The following is an 18,870-nucleotide window of genomic DNA, read 5'->3' as shown; positions in this document are numbered from 1 at the left end:
CTCCTTCTCTTTCTCTCTCTCTTTCTCTTTCTCTCTCTCTTTCCATTTTCTATCTCACCTCTTTTCTTTCTTCGTATCATGACGAACAATTATTTTCTCTTTCTTTTTCACACCGTTTTATCTGCTCACGCGCCTTGAATGTGACGCGCACGGCGAGCGAGTACGAATTTAATCTGGCGGTACGTCGTTGAGTTACTGGAACGCTCGATAGGGGGCGCTGAGGAATCGTATCAGGGGAAAGAGGCAGAGAATAGATCGAGTGGGAGGGAGAGAACGAATATCGTCGAGAGGTGGAGCGAGACAGAAGCAGAGGGTGAGAGAGCAATTGTGGGGGGGAACATTGGGGGTGGAAGAGGGGGACAACAACGACGATAGACAGAGCGAGAGAACTCGGTTATCGTACCAGGAGGGGGATAGTATATGAGAGACGAGGAGAGACATACCTCTGCGATCTCCGTCAGGACGCAGTACTCCCGAGGAAGAGTATGTGCGAGTGAGAAGCAACAATCGCACGAATGACAAGGAGTGACTGTGACAGAGCGAGCCAGTGAGCGAGCGAGAGTGAGTGAGAGAGTGTGAGGAGGGACGACGGCTAGTGGAACGGAGAAGGAAATTCGGGAGAGAGGTCGACTACGAAGAAGAGAGACAAAACGAGGTGAACGAGCGAGCAAGAGACGGACGGCGCGTACAGAGTGGCGGTACACGGGGCGCGAGAAAAGCGGTAGTGTGCCGTGGACCACCGCACTGGCATACCGTGGTTCGTTACGATCCCCATCGTACTCCGACTCATACCGGACCTCTCAGTCATCAACGAAGTCGCAATACGACAAGTGCTAGTGCAGTGCGGACTGGCCAAGTCCCTCTTGATTTCGTAAGAGATTGACTGGCTTTTCGAAACGAGCCACCCCGATAGCCTGACCGATCGCGAATTGTATATTTTAAAAGAAAAGAAAAAGCCGTCTGCCGAGGGTGGTTGTCGCGTGCCGGCTGACCGAATCGTCGCCGGGCGCGCACGCGGCAGAAAGATCCACAGGCAGTTTTATAGCTCGTCTTATTACCTCGGTTTATTGCATCGTAACGGTTTAACGATCATCGCCTGTTTTCACAGTCCAGACCACCGGTTTATGCTTTCGCCCATAGCGGTAACCATAACAAGACCATAAAAGCCCCCGCCACTAACCATGAGACCCATTCTGAATTACACTCTTACGGCCTACTGACATTGACACTTTGGGTGTAACCGGCTATACCTACCGATGACTTTTATAGCCTCTTAAAACGGTTTAATGCTCGTTTATTCGTCCCTTGTCAACGTTTTCACCTATCGCCGCCCGCGTCGAATAAACGTATCGCTTCCTAGGCATCTATGTTTTGCCTTATAAATCAAAACGTGACAGAAGATCAAAGGTCTGATTAACATTCGTTCGATTTAAGAGAGTCGAGCTAGCCTGATCCGCTATCATCGGGCTGGGACACGGACTAGCGAACTTTGGCTAGCCACGTGCGCTCGATGTAATCGCAAGCTTATTTCAACGCCGACTCCTTCCGCTGCCATTTTTTTTTAAGTGCCGGTGTTTTAGTGCAAGTGATCCAAGGTACCCGGAGTTATGAACTCGTATTTTGAGCAGACAGCAGGCGGCTTCTACGGAAGCCACCATCATCAAACAGGAGCGGCGAGTCAGCATCATGATCCGGCTACTGCTGCGGCATATCGAAGCTTTCCACTCGGTTTAGGTATGTCGCCTTATGCATCAACGCAGCATCATCATCACACATCCTCCTCGTTAGGGATACATCCAGGTGGTGGTACCAACACGAGACCACCCCAAGACTCACCATATGATGCCAGCGTTGCGACGGCCTGCAAGCTTTACTCGACGACACCTGAGGCAACCGGTCACACCACATCTTCATATTCAACAGCAGCTACGAAAGACTGTAAGCAACAGGATCAAACGTCAGCCCATCAAAATGGTTATGCCGCGGTGATGGCAGCGGCGGCGGTTAAGGATGTGTGGCAGTCAGCGACCTCAGGAGCAAACAGCCAGAGTAACTCAGTCGTACGTCCTTCCGCGTGTACCCCAGAAAGTACGAGGGTCGGTAGCTACGGTGGTCTCGTAGGAGGCGATCCGGCATCGAGTCCGGGTAACAACAGTTCGTCAAGATCCCTCACGTCGTCCTGGAACACCTGCAGTTTGAACTCGTCCGCGAGTCAACCGGTCGCCACGCAACTGCATCAGCAACCTACCGCCAACCATACCTTCTACCCCTGGATGGCTATAGCAGGTGAGTTTGCATTCATAAATGCTCTCTCGTACGACTATTATCGTAACAGCCGCGATGAAATATAGGAGCCGCTGTAGTTAGGGGAGAGCGAGTGAGGACCACGTGGTCGGGAAGGCGTGGTGGATCAGGCTTGCTTGTCTGGTTCTACCAGACTAAATTGTTAAAATTGCTTCCACGCGATCAAATTACCTAGAAGTTGTATGGAACGAGATTATAGGTCGAAAATGTTTCGTATGCATCACGAATAAATCCGAACGAGTGGAAAATTTTCTATCACATCCGTATAAACAAGATGAGTTATTCCGTCGTTACTTAAAAAAAAAAAAAAAAGAGAGTAGCGGAAGGTATAGATCCCACTCGTTGAATGTAGCTTTTCATTGCATCGTGTCGAAACCGATGGAATTTTTCGCGAGGTCTATTTGTACGCCGTTTTGACATACGACATATCCATCATGAAACCCGAGACAACAGATTTATTGTCGTTGAGAAACTAAAAGTTCCATTGCCTTTGGTCCAATAGATGTGACAAAAGGGTTGACAGTAAATAATGTTGACACATAAGAGTGGCATGCAAAATGACGTGTTTGAATTACCGCTTTTGCAAATAATATGTATGTGTAATTTGAACTTTGTCTCAGAGAAGAGAAGAGAGAGAAAAAGCGTGAAGAATCGAGAGAAGCTGATTGTTACCTCTACTTTAAAAAAGTAACAAACGACATTTTTGAGTCCCGATTTTTCCGGACGCGCTTATAAATCGCAAACCTTACATCATGTTTTCATGCGAGACATAAGTCCCCACGAGTTTTTCACTTTCACGTGTACAATGTTAATGCGCGCGTGCTATGTCGTGGAAAATCGGCCGTATACCTCGACAAAATTATGTCTGGTAGATAGGTAGAATGGAGTCAAGTGCGTGTAAAATCGTTGGGTACGCCGGGTATAATGGGAAAGCCCTCGTCCAATTGGAGGTTCAAGTGCCTTCCTCACTGTACTCACCCCTCCGGAACCCCGAATTCCGGTAGTCAGCTGTTTCTAGCGATGTCTTTGTCCTGCTCATTGCGAGAGGGATATCCCCGAATGGCCTTCTGCTTTGCCGTTAGCAGATATATATGTAATCATCGAGGCCTCACGGGCTCTATCGCGTTTTCGGTAAGCGTGTTTCTTTTACCAGCTCAGCTGAGATCCTAGATCCCTAGCTAGTGGTTTTTTTTGCTATCTCTGTCCTTTTCTTTTGTTCTTAGTTGCCTCTCGTTCTTCTTTCATCTTTCTTAGCGGGAGTCTTCTTCTTGCACTTTTCGATCCGGTTTAGGGTCTGTCTACTTTATTTTTTTCCTCATTTTCTACAACAAGAAATCTCTCTTTATGCATACAAAGGAAGGAATCATTTCAGGAGGCATTAGACACAACTCGATGGATTCTGTTGCCTATCGTTGCAAAGAATAAATTGTTTCCTATAAAAGAAAAAAATATATTAGTTATGTGTACAACAAACAGTCGTATATATTATCATTTACATTATAAATCAATATACATACGTTTTCTCAGCTATATTCAATACCACCAACTTAGTGTGAAAGGAATATCTTGTACAGATTTTATTTGAATAATTAGAGGTTTTAGAACATTAATTATGGGCAATGAATTAACTTGGCAAGGCACGGAATATAACGTTTGTAGCAGGAATTGCAAAAATGAAAAGGTAATTGATTGACCGTATGTTTATAGAGCAGGTTCTCGTTAATTGAAACCCATTGACTCATGTTGCATTCCTCAGTAACATTTTTAATATTGTCGATAGAACCGATTGAGATTCAAATTTGAACCATATGGGATGATGCCTAAGAAATTTTTTTAGAGCGAGATTATAAATAAATTACAATTGATGTCTAAATATAGAAATGTCAATATCTATTAGCATTTGTTTACTATGTGATATGATAAATAAATATTTCATTTGTTTTATGCCGTCAATATGTAAAAATTAATTTATATAACTTTTATAATGTTGTAGGCACACATATGCAACTTTATTTTTAATAGATACGTTAATAAGATACGTTAATAAAAAAAAAGTATATTATCCAGTTTATATCTTCTTTATCAATAAACAGTCTATAAAATTCACCAATAATTGTAAGAGATATATTTTTCTTTATAAAACTGACTTTCTCTCTCTTTCTCAGAGTATCCCCAAACGTGAACAATATTTATGTCTCCTCATTGAGGGGTTGGTTACGTCTATAGGGTAATTAGAGGGCGCGAGTGATAGAGACTGGGGTGCTATCTAGACACCTCTTCATTCAAGGCCATTGAGAGCAAATCTTTTTTACGTACAGATTTGAAAAATGGTTCTTTTTAAAGCTTCATTAAAAAGTGTGCGATAGACTGATGCAGAAGTACTAATCAAGCAAAATATGTCCAATGAACATACTGCACTGATAACTGGTGGGTTTTATTCTTAATTTTCATTTCTATTTCTTTTGATATATTAGAAAGAATGTTTAAATGTAAACATAACTTAATATATAAATATTTTATACACAGTCTCAAATGAAGAAATATAGCAATTCAAACTAAGAAGAAATAAAGAAGGAAGATAATTACATTTTATATCTTAATTTGCTTGCACAAACATGACAATGGTCATTGTCTAAATAACAAGAATAAATGAAAAAATTATTGGCTATGTCTTTTACTCAATTGCTCACAATACGGTAAAAGCAATACTCAACAGACCTTGAACTCCACTGGATTCCCGCGTAAAAGCCACGTGGTGCACGCGTCGCTCTCGAGTTGGAAATGAGTATAGTGCCACTTTCTACAGTACGACGGTTGCGAGTAGGTGTTACGTACCTCGGGGAGCAACCTCGTTCAATATAAAGCAGCTAGGAACAACGCTGTAACCGTAACTTTGACGTTTACGACGACGAAATCGTGGCTTAGCTCGTTTACCCCTCCTTCTTGTGAGCCCCTCGCTTGCTACTATGGCCGTTTACGAGGCTTGTCGGTAATACAGAGCTCTGCTTTCGTATCGACAAAGATCAGCTCTGATCTTAGTGCACCGTAAGGATTCTTCTATACGAATAGGAACACACATATAGAGAGCCCTGTTTAGATATAGTATCTGTAATTCATTAATTCATTAATATCATTATTATTTACAAAATTGAACATACAATTATCGAATGTAATCAAATGTAATTTATATCTGTAAACGTTTTAACAATTATGTGTGAGTAAATAATGTTTTCTTTTTTCTTCTATACATAAAATTCAAATATTTTTTCCAAAAGAAAGAAGATTAAATATGCGGACAAATATAAAATTAGAATACGTTATTTTCTGTGCGCCACCTTTCGGGCAGAGTATGGATTTTGTTACTTTAAAAATTTGGCGCCTTAGAAGTAATTAAATCATCGATGACTGATGATTTGGATATCATCCACCGTTCGAAAATGCGTATCTTCTAAAGTATTGTATCATATTGATCGAAGCAAGCGATAATTTAAAGGTGTTAGGCAAAGTGATAAATTGGATATGTAAAAATATTCCAACCGATATTTATTGCCCCTTCTTTTTGTCGACTCGACAATGGAGGTCCAGCGTTCATTCAGTAAAATTAACCAGGTGGTTTCTTGTGCCAATAAATGACCTTTCTCTTTTGATTTCTTCACTCTTTGTGGTATTTTTGCCAAGTTCCAAAATAAAAAGTATACAGCGCGTAATATGAACATCACCCGCAATTATCGTGTTTATTATTGTTTCATGAAATCATATCAATTTATTGCTCTCTTCTAGTTCCCTCCAATTCATTTTCTTTATATAACGATATCCTAAAATCGAGTTTTGTTGTTTTATGAAAAGATCAAAAGGATTATGCAAAAGATATCCGTCGAATACATGTATGTATGTTGCACACCGACCATCGAGTCTTCTCAACATAGAAAAGTATACGAAAAATACAGATACATATAACATGGGCACTCACACTATAGCGTCGCGATCTAAAGAGGCAGTCCAAGTGGGTGCATTCTTCGTACACGTAGGCTCCGTAGAGTTTTTTCTATGTGTTGCTTCGTTGGCCCGGATGAGGCATGACGTACGAGCCTCTCCGTATGACTTACTACGCCCTTTTCCCTTCTCCACGCCCTCTATTCCTTCGTACTGTTCAGTCGAAAAACATCGGTGCCTCAAAAAAATACGCGCTCTTTAATTGCAATATTCATTCTTCAGCGGAGAAGAAGTGGTAAGAGGAAAAACAAGTTTGGAGCATTTCCACTAATAGACTATTTTTCGAAAAAAATGTACCATATCGTTGCATCACTCTTTGACAAGTCTAAATGTCCAAAAATTTAAGGACTAAATATAAAAAAAACACATTCAATACTTTTTATTTGTCTCGAAGATCCCTGCATGTTATTTCTATCCACTCTTCTCTACGAATGTATGTCAGAAATTCACTCTTATCGATTATTTTTGGAGAACTGTGGGAATTTGGAAAATTAATCACAGCAATATTCACAGAAATAAGATACATAAGTAAAAATTTCAAATAAAGCGACCGTAATTAACAGAGTCCGCCATTTTTCTTTGCAATCACTATTGACATTCATCGAGAATATATGTTTACTGATAACATCGCAGTGAATTCGCCTGTAAATTCTTGTACATTCCCTTTATAAGATAACTGGACTCATTAAAATATCATACATTCATCATACATTCGATTTTTACATCTACCGTATCTTTGCAAAACCAGTGGCATTAGAAAATTACATATCATTAAGAACGATGCACAAAAACAAAACATGGAAATGGCGTCACGAACGATTATTAGGAGCACAACAATTTTCATAATCCTCACGGCATAATACTATCGTGAGTCGACCGATCGAGAAATTAATGTTTTATCCAGCGAGGTAGACTAGTTTGAAGCTCAATCACGGCGTCATCAACCACGAGATGCGTATATACAGGTACAGTATGTATGTATGTATGTATGTGTATATGTACGTATGTCTCGCGTACCTTTCGCATTTTAATATAAGCGTCGCCTCGCGACCAATCACGGTGTTCGCGCTGCACATAGCGGCTGACTTAAGGTGTAATCTTTGATCGATCGTATCGCTCGCGTCCTGTCCCACGTCTCGCTTCTTCCTCTCGCAACTAGTAATTTTAACCCGCATGGTGCTTCTCGAAGGACTTCAGCGAGCTTGTTATTATTATTTAGGTTTTGCTAAGCTTTTTGTAAGTAATAAAATAATCGTACAATATAAAATGTTCTCATCTATTCACCATGTCCGTTTGTCTCTTTTCCGAGATGATTCATGTACCTTACTTGCGCGGAATTATGTATACTCTCATAATTACAATTCATGATTTTAATCGTTCTATCTATATCGTCTTGAAGTGTTGTTTATTTATGACTTTATCGGCAATCTATTATGTTTGATCGTTTTATCGAAGTATTATATGACGGTATAACGAAATAGCTGAGGCGTATTCTGTTAGCCGTAAGCTTCTTAAGAAGTTATATGAGTGCTTCTCGTCATGGGTTCTTTGCGTCTACGAATTATGATGAAGGAAATAAGTGTAGATACGTGAGCGTAAGCGTAACGCGCGAGGCGTTGAGAGGCTCTGATCAGAACGTTCCGCCGCCAGTATAGCAGCTACCTGCCAGGACTCTCAATTTGATGGACGAGCCGTTCGCATGTACAATTCGTGTATTGGCTTAGCTCTATATATTGACAATAGTCGTACACCATCTTGTTATTCTGCAAGTTTGTATTTTGTATGTGTCAAAAATTATTACTACTACTAGGTAATATTAATTCTCGCTTTGCATATTTGCATTGTCATCGTGTTTGCTCAAAGAATATTATTTAAGACAAATCCGCATCCACGCATGTACGATGAACATTTTTACGACAATTCACTTTATCCGCAATTTAATTACGTCTACTGAGTCTTACATTCACTTGAAATATACGTATTGCAAAAATGTCCTCAAACGTTATTTTGTCATAAATTTACCACTTGCTATTCAAACGGCTAATCTGAGATATTTAACAATCGGTGTACGAAAAACGCGATATCGACGAGATAGTCATCTATATGTGAACTAAAGTTATTTATGTATCCTGCCATTTTGTTGCGCGAGAGTGCGTGCGTGTCCATATATATATGTATTGCGTGCTCCAGGTTGAGATAATACATACTTTGGGTCAGCCATGCTTCGTAGGTATGAAGAACGTGTTTAGTTGCTCGGCGATCGGAACGACTATACCGCCAGACAAAGGCTGCGTCTAGTTGTGGCCGCAAGGAAAGATGATGGGTACATGGTAAAATAATTGAATTGAGAAACGTTTTTGCGCGCATTTTACACGGTTCTTGCCTGTCGGTTATGGATAAAGATATTACTCACCAGAGCAGGTTTATTTCCGCCGGAAAAATCAGAAACTCACATGGCAAACTTCATCTCCACTGTGACTTATGGGTCGCTCTTTGCGGTCGACTCGTCGTACCGACAGTACAACACGAAAAATACCCGAGGCACGTTTTTATTTGTTTCGCTTCCCGTTTTTGATTCTTCTTTCGTCTCACGTAGCACCAACGCCATTTGCCGAGGAGATAAAATGCGTCTATATTCAATTAACACGCAACAACGTAATCGAGTCTCTTAATACCGCCGACAGTGTTCCACATCCATAACTCACACAGCATTTTTTGCACCGGTAAATTTACCCACCGTTCTTCTCGTCTGCCTCGATGGGCGGCCATTACGGATAGCACCTGCCACTCTGACTGCGACCTGACCACAATACCTTTACCTACTGCCTCCATCATTGGGGAAACATTCTTGATAGCCTACGGCAATCTTCAGCGGCAACGCGACTCGGACAGAAACCAACAGAAGATTGAAAACGCATCGTTGAAAAATTATTTCGTAAAAGGAGACGCTTAATAACGCTTTGTGCAAAAATGAGGCGAATTAAATTAACCGTTACCGTTACCATTGTGCGAGAAACTTTAATTGGCTTGATTGCATTATTGAAACTGTGAATGAGCAATCTGCATGTGCCAAGATTCTAATCAAGAAGAGCTCTTTGCTCTAATGAAAATGTATGATGCGCGGGCGTTTGTAGTGAAATTACGTATTCGTAACGTGTGTCAGTTTTATCGGTATGCGTAGAGTGCGTCAAAGAGAGGCAGAGGGAAGCGGCAGATAGTCGGCAACATTGTGTAGCGATTAAGCGGCCGAGTTGAGCATTATGTAACTCCGCGACGTCACGTTGCCCGAGTAACAACATGCATACGCTTTCGCGGGCGCGCGCGCGCACGCGCGCACGCGCTCTCGCACACACACGTAGAAAAGTTATGACATATTGCCTCCGCGACATATTTATTAAACGTTACGGACGATATTAGACTGGCGCGAACCGACATTACGAGCTTAGGTACGGACAAGCATTTGTTGGGCACCATTAGCGGTGATAATTTATAGCTACTGAACTGTCTAGAGAGCTGCCCTCTGCTACGCCTTCGCGTTTTTGCATTTCATTGTTTCTGTACCTTTGTCCTGTCTCCAACATGGTATATACATATCTAGCCCGGCCAGGTCTCTTTCGCAATCTCTCTTATAGCGTAAGCAACAAAATGTTGAGATTATATCGTTGACTTAGTAAATTTTACGAATGTACGATATTAGTTTTATCACTGATTTTGAGATACAATATCCATGGTATGTTTGCCTATTTGGTTATTATAATTATTTGTAAGGCAGGTTTCTTAGGAAACACAGACGTCAGTTTGAGCAATTATTTGTAAGAGAATCGAGGAGAATCCAACAATCATAGAGATGATTAGTCACAAGGCTATTCCCGTCAGCTTATTAGAGACGACAATATACTAACCATAACAAGATTTTTATTTCACCAAGCAGGTTTTCTTTAGCATAGGAATGCATGTAGTCATTTGTTCGATTTATGAGCCGGTTATGAGCAGTCTTGCTTCTGACTACACAGTATCGCGGTGTACTTCATATTGAAGCGATCTCGTCTTTAAAACTTTATATTATGTATGCAGCAGGTATTTCGCACAGATATTTGTTAATGCAATAGAAATGATCAATAAATCAAAATTTATGCATACGACTTGATAAAAAACACAGAAGAAAAGGACCAAGAAAAAATCAGAAAAGAAATTCATGATTAATTTATTGCTAAATTTATTACAGTTGGATGTCACATTAATTAATTAATTAATTAAAAATGATTGCACAAATTGGAACGTATCAAATATTTCACAAGACCTATAGCAGCAAAATAAACCACCACTTTGGTCACGCACGAGGAAGATGCGCGCGAAATTGATCTGCACTTTTTATACACATTTTACACACATTTAGGTCTAAAATTATATAGTTTCTCCGTACAAGAGAACAACCACTGTGAATAACACCGTAAATACCGTCGGTAACCTGTCGGGGATGCGATGGGTCGCGTAAGATTTCGGATATTGCTATAATTTGCCCTTGCCCGGCAATAAAACTCACGAGACAAGCACATCGGCACGTTTGTCCTCCGATACTGTCACTTGACACGACAAAAAGAGAAGCGTCGGCACGAAACTAATACCATCAAAGCACACTGATATCCCCGGCTTTTTCTACCAATAAATGGCGCCTTCGCAGCGCGACGGCGGAAAAGAAACCGTTAGCTTTTTTTTTTTGCCGAAAAAAGACATAAAACGGACAGGGCCGAAGCCGACAACAATGAACATAGCTGTTACTTTCTACCTTCTTTAGACCTACCACAGATCCATTTGACTCGGCCGTGTCGACAGTTCAGTCAGTCTAACTCAATCCGTCGTTGACGCCTCGTCGATCGCCGCCTCTTACGCAATATTATAAAGCAATATGGATTCGGTCTGTTCTAAAATATACAGTAAAATTTATCACACGATTTCTATTTGCCAATAAGTTACATCTGTGCGTGTACAATGACGAAGTAGTCATAAGTGTGTACCGAGAAAATCGTTAACAACATCATCATGTTTAGTTCGGGAGTTACAAAATGAATGTGCGTTTTCCCGGTACAAGAGAATGCTCTGTTTCACAAGATAATACAAGTTACTGACTGTTTCATTCATTGCGGCGTTATTGCAAACGGCATTCTCGTGAAGACTGCAACAACCGTATTTACAGTTCGGGACGGGACAATTATCCAATTATTGATTAACCGGAATACAATCAAGTGGGAAAAGAAGGAAGAGAGAAAGAGTGACGTTTAATATATTCGAAAGACCGATTGAACACAGAAACCAAATCGCACAAGATATTGGAGAGTATCGACGCAAATGCATTGCGTTCCGCCCACGAAGATTTACGACGCGGCGGCCAGCGTGTGAGAGTGTAGTTGGAAGCGCACTAGTCAGCACATGCGCGCAAGAGAAGTGAGCCGCAAAAACGGGTTTTACAAACGCGATTTGAATCGAGGCGAACGCGCGCGGAGTCACGGAACGCGGAGTATAGTGATAATCAGTATCGTTCATCAGCTTTGTTCGGCTATACGAATTCTCGCTTCTTCTTCAGCCCGCGAGCGTCGCGAATCAAGCCTTACATAACTGGGGTGGGTGGTCTGCGGCTCGGAAACACCTCTTTCAGCTCCCACCACGCGAGCCTGCAGCATAATCAGTGGCCGGTAGAATATCCTTAAAGGTCCGCGATGTATCTCCCAAGTAGCAATTTTCTCTTTTCGTGCTTATCTCCGCTTGATAAAAATTAAAAACGATCGTTGCGTGATAAGATCTCGCCTCGTGCTTTCTAACATGTTGCATCTTAGCACGTAGAGTTTTACATTTTTCCTTTATTCACGATTTCAGCGGTTTCCTTTATCCCCCGATACGAAGCCAACAACAATAGTTCAGCGCTGACTAACGCGGCTTCGACGATATTTTTTTCTCGCTATTGGGATCCAATAAAACAAAGGGGAGAAAAGAAACGAACGCGTGCGCGGCACGGCGCCGTATTTATCCACGAGCGAAATTTCGTCTTGCGACCAATTTTCCAATTTTGATGTGTTGCATCGATGAGTTTCGGATATCACGCGAAAGCCCTCCGCGTATCCTGTAATTTCTCGTATTAATGCGCGCCCATACAACCACAGCGCAATGTATGTATGCGCGCATATAATATGCGGATACCGTGTTGCCCTATGCCGCATCATCGTGCATCGGAATTGGTATTCAGACTGTTGATCGCTCATTACTTACTCTCCGTAACTAAAATTACACCTCTCACGTTTTCTCTCTTCCAACCATCCACATCGGCGGCGGCGGCGGCGTCGGCGTCGGCGGCAGCGACGTGTACGTGTACACGCGAGCGCGGGCGTCCGTGCATGCGGTCGCGTTTCCTGACACGCATATTTTTTTCGGACATCCACAAACGCCTTGTCTTCCGTTTAATGTGGTCGCGACGGAATCGTGATAATAGCAAATCCGAGGAGAACTAGTTCGTCGGATTCTACCTTGGGAGGTATCGGGTCAGAATCACATTGCTCAAAATGTTCTCGGGGATGGGCGCGTGGAGCTAAATGCCAATTTAGTCGCGTTCGAAACTTGAAATTTGCCTGAAATGAGATTGTCGGTTTCGCTGTGAATATGTTGTTGGGCGCGTGTTCGCGAGAGATCTGCTTTGAGGTATCTCTTCCTCGTGAAGTACGTGGCGTGTATGATTGAAAAATTAGCCTCTTTGTTCCGTTCCTTCGATACATCCCTTCGCGTGTACCCCTTCTTTTCCGTTTTGTTTTCTGCTCTCCTCGATTCTCGTGCCTCGTATGTTATTAATTATTTTTGCATTCGCGTTTTCTTAATTCCCGTCCTTCCCCGGGACTCAATCCCCCCTTTCTTCTTCTTTCCTTCATCGCTCTCGCTCTCGCATATCGTATGTCGTGTACGTTTCTCTCTGCAGTCGCAAAGTACGCTCTCTTCTTTATTTTTACGCCACACTGTTTTGCTGTCTCTCTACGCCCATCTTCTCCCTCTCGCACTCATTATCGTTTCGGCTTCGTTTTGCTCTTGCAACCAATTCGATATTTTCTTTTTCCTGCGGTACAACAGCCAATCCTTCTCTCCTTCATTGTGTTTTCGCATCTCGGTTCTTCCTCCTACCAATCGTGGTTCCTCTCCCCTCCGTTGCAGTTTCTTTTTCTTCCTTTTTTTTTATATTTCTCTTCCTCTCTGCGCTGCGTGTACCAAACTTCTCTACCTCTACCTACCGCGCGTATCTGTATGAGGGAATCGAATCTTGGATGCTGCGGAAAATACAATATGTAGAGAGAAAGAGAGCGAAAGAATTAAAAAGAGAGAGAGAGAGAGAGAGAGAGAGAGAGAGATCGAGAGGGAGAAGTGGCGGAATGTAAACCAGTTATGCCGTGTACACCCTTTGGTTAAACCAAAACCGAGTGGTTTTATAGCACCGATCTGTCTTGCCGTGCTATAACGAGTTCGTGACTCGACATAATACGATAACCCCACCCCAAAAGCGTTGGACTCTCGCACGGAATCGCAGGAGCGCGCTAGAAGAGGCGGCAGAGAGCGGGGTAATAAAGAGTGCGCGGCGGAAGAGACGACAAACTGCCGACCGCGGCTCTTCTTCATCGTACGTAGAGAAATAATGTCCGTAGCTTGTGCTTTTCGCGCGCCCAACAGTCGTTAGCCGATCTTAGGGTGATATGATCGGTCGCATTCTAATACGTCGGACTTGTCGAACTTATGGCCTTCTCACGTTAAGTACGAATAGTGAATTTCGCTCGGGAGATATTATCATTATAATCTAAATTGAAGGTATTATAAATTAATAGCTAATGATAAGTATCTTAATATATTGCATTGGCGCAAGGTTGCGGAAATTGCTACAAGAAATGGGAGGATGAGGGATGTGGGTAATAAGGAATGCATAACGGAAGAGAGGGCAAACCGCCAACAGTGGCTCTTCTTCGGCCCAACCAAGAATATTCTTCACCGAATCACTTGTGTATCCGTAATTGCATCCTTTCGTTCATAACGTTAACATTATGCTTTAATTATCCCAGAGATTTGTAACAAGACTATAATTCAATTCCCAATACAGTCGTAATGGTCGTTGTGGTTTCATTCTGATTATTGCATTTTTGCACGATCCGCCTAATAATCTTTTTTGAACATGGCGCACACGCACATACGCACACACACAACACGCGTGCGTGCGCATCTACCATGCATATACTTGTATGTACATACACATGCAGATATGGTTACCTTTTGAATAAAAGTGTGGAGCTGAGAACCCAATATCATGAAATAATTATTGCAAATTCCTGGATTATAATAAAATGAAAGCCATTATTTCACGAAATTATTGAATAATGATGAGGCGGCGTAGGGTCATGTCTGTATGTGTATGTGTACGTGTATGTATGTCGCGACTTGGGTCTTTCTCCAGTATCCTACGTAATCGTGTATCGAAGAGCGTACAATATGGTCCTTATAATATGAGAATGTCTAAGCAACACTCATAATGACGATCATTATGATAACAACGCCAACGATAATGATATATTATTTCGCGGTAGATAATTTCCTTGCTTAAGTTTTCTTCGATAAACCTTCAGATTAACATGCGAGTTTATCAATGCTGATTATATGAAGTAATTCAATATAAATCTCACGACAAATATAATATTTAGTATTTATTTAATTATGGCAACACTACGAGACACAAGAACACGCAGGTTGACTGAGCTCATTATATTCCATATTTTTTTTAATTGTTGTCCCAGACAAATTCTCTGTTTTCTGTGATATTAAGAGTGCATTTCAAAATGTATAGACAATATATCGCTGCTAAAGTAAAAATTAAATGACGTTCGCCACATGCATATGCATTGCTTGCTGACCTTGCACGAACTCAACATATTGCGCAAATTCAGCTAAAAGTCAGCAATTCCCTGAAACTTTCACTTTTGCAAAAAACTGCGATAACTTACGGCTCACTAGAAATATTACAGCATAATGATTATTATCAACATGAAACAACAATCATTTTATCTCTTAATCCGGTCTAATGAAAATGTAACTATCGAACTTTGATTACTGTTCCATGAGGTATAACTAGTATCCAGGTGCGAGTGTGTACCAAAGAGAATACTCGTAGAGGTGTTGTTGCAATCAGTATCTTCGTCGATGAAGGCACGTGCGCGATTTACAGACGGCATACCAAAGAATACGGATATAAACATTATTGGAAGATACACATACGAGGGACAAAAAGAGGCACGCGTGTGGGGAATAAAAGGGACGGTCACGCAGGAAGAATTAAGATGGACTGTGCCAATCGTATGCTAATAGAACGGCCTTTTATTTTCTCCTTTACCCGTTTAGGGAAGTAACCTGCAGACGTTTAGTCGCACGCCGGTCGAGGCTCGATCTATGTTGAGCAAAGTATCGTACGAATGTATCGGCATGTTTCCTGGGAGGAATGAATTGTGGTGGCTCTGTGTGGGCTGTGATAAAATCTCGGACGTGAAAATACGTGCGTTCTAATGTCTCATGATTTTTGCAGTAATTTACTTGCATTTCATATTGGATATGACAGATTTTTTTCTTCTTCCCTTGGTAATTTATTAGTCGAATATCGATATAAATTTACATTTGTCTTTGCCAATCTTGCAATATAAATATTTTATTTCGATTTTCTGAAGAACAGATAAAATTATACATTAACTGTCTACGAAAGCGTGTCATATTATGAGTTGAACAAAAAAAAATATATATATATATTCTTTACGCTGAACGTAGCAACGTATTACATCGGGTCACGATCCCTATTATCTCTTTTTTGCTCTTTCGACGGGACAAATTATTGGAGTCATCATTGTGAAGCACCCTCAAGGTTAGAAGAAAAGCAGCAATCCCTTCTTGCAGGATCAACTTGTCCTTCTTGTCTTTCAAATTAATTTCCATATTACTTTTTCATACTCCTCACCTGTTGTTTCTTGTTGTGAAAAATAAACTAATCGGCAAAGAGACATATACATATTTCTTATCGCTAATTTCGGGCAAAAAATTTTATAGAGAGGATTATTTTTTAAACATACATTGATTGCATAGTCTCAAATTCTTTTATGGCTATTCCATCTATGCGCGTGACATCATGGGAGTTTGTTTCTATAGTTTATGGATTAGAAGTATAATTTCTTTGCTATATAGTCAATATTCTAATGATATTACCATGTACAAAAAAAAAGAAAACAAGTAGTCTACTTTATGGAACAAAACATGACATTATTTTTAATATAACATTATTGTATATATTATGCTGTAAAATGCATTATCTTGCACATATCAACGTGATCGTTATATAATTGAAATTTCCGACGTGAATAACAATAACGAATGAATCGTATTTTTATATATAAGTTAGTGATATATTCTAATTTTAATATGAATTCTATTCGTATAAATTTATCGATAGCAAACTATCAGGATAATCCGTCCATCATTGGTTTCCCCCACCAATCGGGCCGATCGAGCCTTTCTCCTATAGGCCCTTGGGTCTTTGAAGCACAACCATCGACCATAACCACGCATTCCTTTACCACCTCCGATACTTCATTGAAATTACGTTTTACACAGAGGCATATTTGAACATAGTAATTTGCACCATCAGATAATTAGTGTCATATAATTTCAGGTTAATGAGAAAATAATTGAAAAGTGATGTAGTTTTAACAAATTTCGAACAATTATGAAAAATATTTTGTTTTATTCTTGACAGTTAGTACGAGGAAAGTTTTTAGATAATCTGCGTAATAATTCAAACCAGTTGTAGATCTTGAATCGCGATATGCCACTGAAGATCCAGCGCGCATCTGATTACCCGTGTCTGCAGAATTAATCGTAGGCCTGGCTCTTACTATAGCTGCACTTAACCTACCCATTGATCTGTGGAAATTCGCTGGATCTTTGCATAATTGTACCTTCATACAGAAGTGTACCGTCTTTTTTAGAAGCTTTTGGAATCGACTGTATTATAGTACCGTTCATTGGGTTGGTAGAGAACAGCAAGGTATCAAGTCTACGAAGAAATGATTTATGTTGAAATTTAGAAGTTGATAATTTTCTCTTTTCTTTACTGTAACATTTCCCCTTGTGTAATTGTAAAACATTGCTATTTATGAATTCGAACAATTGCATAACGTGATGTATCAATTAACCTAACCTGACATCTTACAGGATGGTAGTAAACACGATGACTATAGATAAAGTTATATTAAGCATTTTATACTTTTTAACTCGGCAAAAGTATCAGGATCAGTAAGAACATCAAAAGGCAATAGGTCATTCAGAAGTAAACTGATTCTACTACATTACAACTGGATATTATATTGTCAAAAGTGACTGAAAAAATGATAATGGATATCGATCGAAATTTTTTGGCGTACCTATCTTATTTATTAACCTAGTTTCTTCAGATTATCACTTGTTACGATTTATACAGCAGTGCATTGAGATTGTATATAAGTATTTCGATATTATTATAAGAAATAAAATACGTAATCACGTATTGCTACTATTAAATTTTATGTTGTTAAATGACGCAGATTTAAATTCAGCATTTGTTCATTACAATTGCAAGATTTGGCATTTAAACGACTTTGAGTTTAAGCGACGCGAGGAATGCTGCGTCGCAAATGAACGAATCGGCCAAGCGAAGGTCGAGAAATTAATTTGTGACGAAATCTGGAAAAAAATCGCGTCCCCAGCGCGACGAATTCTCCCACAGGCGGGTAGTCGGATGAGAGTTGAAGCGGCATTATCAGCTCAGGCCGTCCCTTGTGTGCCTACTAAATCTGCAAAATAATGGCCGGAATGTGCGAAGGTATCTAACGTAGCTGTAGCCGTTCTTTGGCCTATATTAGGTTGCGTTCGTTGCCCTTTATGCGTATATGTGTATGTGCAATATTCAGAAGTTTTAATGGTGTTTACTTCCTTAGTCACAGAACTGAAATACATTGCACAATTGTTTTAATTGATGGACTACCATTACTTAAATCGTCTAACCCATTGATACATAAATTTGCAATTAATTAGCATATTGAAACTTTCGTCGGTTGCGTCACTGTACCAACAGCGCGCACAGTCCTATCACAGTGATTCTCTCAATCTTCGAAGTTAAGAAGATAACGTCTAACATATGTGCGCGAAGGAGAATCTTTTAATTCTGCTAATTGATTTCGCATCGGGTTATGCCCACAACATTCTGATCGCTTTAGACGTTGAAAAAAAAAGTCTCGGTAGAATACGGGAACATTTGTCAGTGTTAAAAGTATATAAACAAAAAGTTTCAATACATTCTCCCATAAGTCTTGAGCACGGTATTAGCAGCTTGTTATCTGCACGTCTGGTTGGTTGATGCTCGTATCTGAAACGTGCATCAAATCAGCGCCTCGGATAACTACGCTTGGAGGAACGACGTGACGGCAGGAAGAAAAACGAGACGCGAGCGCGCGAGAAACAGAGGGGGAAAGTGAAACGCGATACGTT

At 40.7% G+C, this 18,870-nt stretch overlaps 1 protein-coding gene across 3 annotated transcripts in view; it reads left to right on the top strand.

Moving 5' to 3' along the window:
- Nucleotides 1-414: 414 nt before the first annotated feature.
- Ubx (ultrabithorax) overlaps nucleotides 415-18,870 on the top strand; it is a 205,318-nt gene continuing 186,862 nt past the window's right edge. For all 3 annotated transcript variants that reach the window (XM_025301043.1, XM_011150519.3, XM_025301042.1), the window contains exon 1: nucleotides 415-2,286. In XM_025301043.1, the coding sequence (XP_025156828.1) occupies nucleotides 1,608-2,286 (679 nt within the window). In that variant the 5' untranslated portion in view covers nucleotides 415-1,607. The remainder of the gene's footprint in view (nucleotides 2,287-18,870) is intronic.

The sequence above is a fragment of the Harpegnathos saltator genome, unplaced genomic scaffold (genome assembly GCF_003227715.2).
Source record: "Harpegnathos saltator strain DR-91 unplaced genomic scaffold, Hsal_v8.6 scaffold4, whole genome shotgun sequence".
NCBI classification, from domain to species: domain Eukaryota; kingdom Metazoa; phylum Arthropoda; class Insecta; order Hymenoptera; family Formicidae; genus Harpegnathos; species Harpegnathos saltator.
Note: the sequence above shows the minus strand (reverse complement) of the source record. Positions and strands in the feature narration are given on the sequence as shown.